Here is a 3200-nt window from a genome sequence, read left to right as displayed (position 1 = left end):
ATGCAAGGAGGTCCAACCAGTCCAACCTAAAGGAGATCAGTCCTGGGTGTTCATTGGAAGGACTGATGTTGAAGCTGAAACTCCAATACTTTGGCCACCTGATGCAAAGAGCTGACTCATTTGAAAAGACCCTGATGCTGGGAAAGATTGAAGGCGGGAGGAGAAGGGGACGACAGAGGATGAGATGGTTGGATGGCATCAGCAACTCAATGAACGTGAGTTTGGGTAGGCTCCGGGAGTTGGTGATGGACAGGGAGGCCTAGTGTGCTGCAGTTCATGGGGTCTCAAAGAGTCGGACACGACTGAGCAACTGAACTGAACTGATAGCGTTTCAGTTTTGCAAAAAGAAAAGGCTTTGGAGATTGGTTGTACAACAATGTGGATATATCTAATATTACTGACATTTAAAAACAGTTAAGATGATAAATTTTATGTTATGTACATTAAACCACAAATAAAAATTTTTAAATGAATAAACCAATATGAAAATGGGTAGCAAGAGATTTGGCCATCACCAAAGGAAATTTTCAGTTGGCCATCAAAGCTATAAAAAGGTGCCACATACCATTATTCAAGAAAAACAAAATGAGATACTACTACCCAATGGCTAAAATAAAAGGTAGCAACAGCAGTGTTGACCAGGATGGGGAGCAACTGGAAATTTATATGATGCTGATGGGTATATAAAATGGTAAAACCCCTTTGGAGTACTGACGGCATTATCTACTGAAATATAAAAGAAATATACACCCAATGACTCAGTTCTACTCACAGATCTGTACAGAGCAAAATAAAAAATATGTACAAGAATGTTCATAACAGTTTCAAACTAGAAAACAAGCATATCCATCACTAACAGAGTAAGTGGATAACTGTGGTAAACCATACAATGGAATTCAAGAGCACTGAGACATGAATAAACGCCACCGGCAACACGCATGAATCTCAAACACAATGCTGAGCTAAAGAAAGAAAGTATGTGAGGACACACAGTATATGACTCCGTTCTAATTTCAAAACTAGGCTAACGTGTCAGAAACCTACACGGCATGTATGTTTGGGCAGAATAAAGTAACAGTAAATTGGAAGGGGCATAGCAGTTGGAGATGGGTATTTTGAGTGACATCTTGCTCCATGGAACATCTAAGAGATTCTCAAATTGTAGGTAGTTCATTGAGTCATGCCCCTATGACTTGCACACTATTCTGTAAGTGTATTTTTTCCAAAACAGATCATTAAAAGCCAGGGAAGTCGTATAAAAGGATGAAGTGGTCAGGAATGATAGATGCTAGAAAGAGAGCCAGAAAATTGAAAACAGCAAATCTCATAGGCTTTGGTGACTGACAGTGTTCATGCCTTTTATGAGACAACAATTTAGTAGAAGAGTAAAATCATTCAAGAGTGAGAAACAAGAAGTGATACAATGAAGTACTGAGTACAGACTCTTCTGAGAAAGGCAGTGATGCCACATGTGTTAGAGAGAGGATGGTAACTCTCCTAAAGAAAAAAAAAGTTGGTCGCACAGTCGTGTCCGACTCTTTGTGACCCCATGGGCTGTAGCCCGCCGGGTCCTCTGTCCATGAATTCTCCAGGCAAGAGTACTGGAGGGGGTTGCCATTCCCTTCTCCAGGGGAACCCAGGTCTCCTGCATTGCAGACAGATTCTTTACCAACTGAGCTACTAGGGAAGGCCCCCATGCTGCTGCTGCTGCTGCTAAGTCACCTCAGTCGTGTCCGACTCTGCAACCCCATAGACGGCAGCCCACCAGGCTCCACCATCCCTGGGATTCTCCAGGCAACAACACTGGAGTAGGTTACCATTTCCTTCTCCAATGCATGAAGGTGAAAAGTGAAAGTGAAGTTGCTCAGTCGTGTCCGACTCTGAGCAACCCCATGGACTGCAGCCAACCAGGCTCCTCCGTCCATGGGATTTTCCAGGCAAGAGTACTGGAGTGGGGTGCCATCACCTTCTCCGGAAGGCCCCCATAGTGGGGCATAAATTAATTGATGGTTAAACTATATTACCTGCCTCCTCCCAAAAATAGAAGTCCGAGGGCCATGTGATGGGCTAAGTGGAAACCATAGTTCATTTCACCACCTGTTTTCATGTGTAAGAAGCGACAAAGCTGCAGCACCTTCAGGTTCCCCGAGCCAGCCATCACCATGGCGAGAGACAGCAGCACCACGCTCAGGCAAGTCTCCAGGTTGTAAGGACCTGTCTGGAGACACGAAGATGCCACACCACATCAGCTGTGCTACATAAAACTAAAGCAGCCAGCATTAGACTACAGATGTTCACAACTTAAAAACTCTGAAAAAATATTTTCTCTGATTATGAAATTTAAGTTCCAGGTGGAAAATTCAGACAATAAGGTATCAAGAAGGAAATAACAATTACCTGGAATACTAAAAGCTATAAACTTTTGGCTTTTCCCCCAAATCTTACCTATAGTATCTATCTTTTAAATGAAATTGAGATATTATTACATATAGTATTTTTAAGTTTTTAATCTATTTTATTATAAGCAATCTTCACTAGTAAAAATTCTTACACAACATGCTGTTGATAGCTCCTCTATATAACAGTGCAGATATACCATAGTCCACTTATTGACTACTTTTAGATTTTTTTGATGCTGCAAATTTTCTAAATAATGTTAATTAAATATTTTTTTTAACCAGGAAATAAAACCTTGTGGTCTTACTATCATCAGAGCAGCAATCCTCAATAGCAACTGTATTTTTTCTAAGTAATTTTTCCAACAAGCAGTTATCAACATTTAGTACTGAGAATGGCATAAGATATGACAATCCATGAAGGTCATGGCTTTTCTTAATTATTCTCTCATCATAAGAAATAAATGCCTTTAAGGGTAGTCACATTCTCAACCAACTAATATCCCAGAACTAAAATACAAAGATGAGCCAAAGCCTCAAACCTCCCATTCTAAATTCAAAGACTGTACAGATATTTGGCAACACATAAGTAGTCGAATTATCAGTGAATTTTCTTCAAGTTTAATTTTATTCCCAAGGAGAACCATCATAAAAAGACTTACTACAGAAGCATTAGGTGCAGACAAATAAGTCATAAAATCTTTTGCAAATTTATGCTGGAAAAAATAAAAATAAAAAATTTAAGGTTAAAAGACACATACTAAGGCTCTGTAAAAAAGAAAACAGAACAGAGTAGAGGAAGAT

The 3200-nt window shown here is 39.8% G+C and overlaps 1 protein-coding gene across 3 annotated transcripts in view; it reads right to left on the bottom strand.

The window, feature by feature from the left end:
• The window catches only part of ANAPC1 (anaphase promoting complex subunit 1), a 109245-nt gene that overhangs the window by 25238 nt on the left and 80807 nt on the right, over window positions 1-3200 (bottom strand). For all 3 annotated transcript variants that reach the window (XM_010829546.1, XM_010829548.1, XM_010829547.1), the window contains exons 39-40: window positions 3059-3112; window positions 2025-2218 (exon numbers count right to left, since the gene is read on the bottom strand). In XM_010829546.1, the coding sequence (XP_010827848.1) occupies window positions 2025-2218; window positions 3059-3112 (248 nt within the window). The remainder of the gene's footprint in view (window positions 1-2024; window positions 2219-3058; window positions 3113-3200) is intronic.

The sequence above is a fragment of the Bison bison genome, unplaced genomic scaffold (genome assembly GCF_000754665.1).
Source record: "Bison bison bison isolate TAMUID 2011002044 unplaced genomic scaffold, Bison_UMD1.0 scf7180017864508, whole genome shotgun sequence".
Taxonomy (NCBI): Eukaryota; Metazoa; Chordata; class Mammalia; order Artiodactyla; family Bovidae; genus Bison; species Bison bison.
Note: the sequence above shows the minus strand (reverse complement) of the source record. Positions and strands in the feature narration are given on the sequence as shown.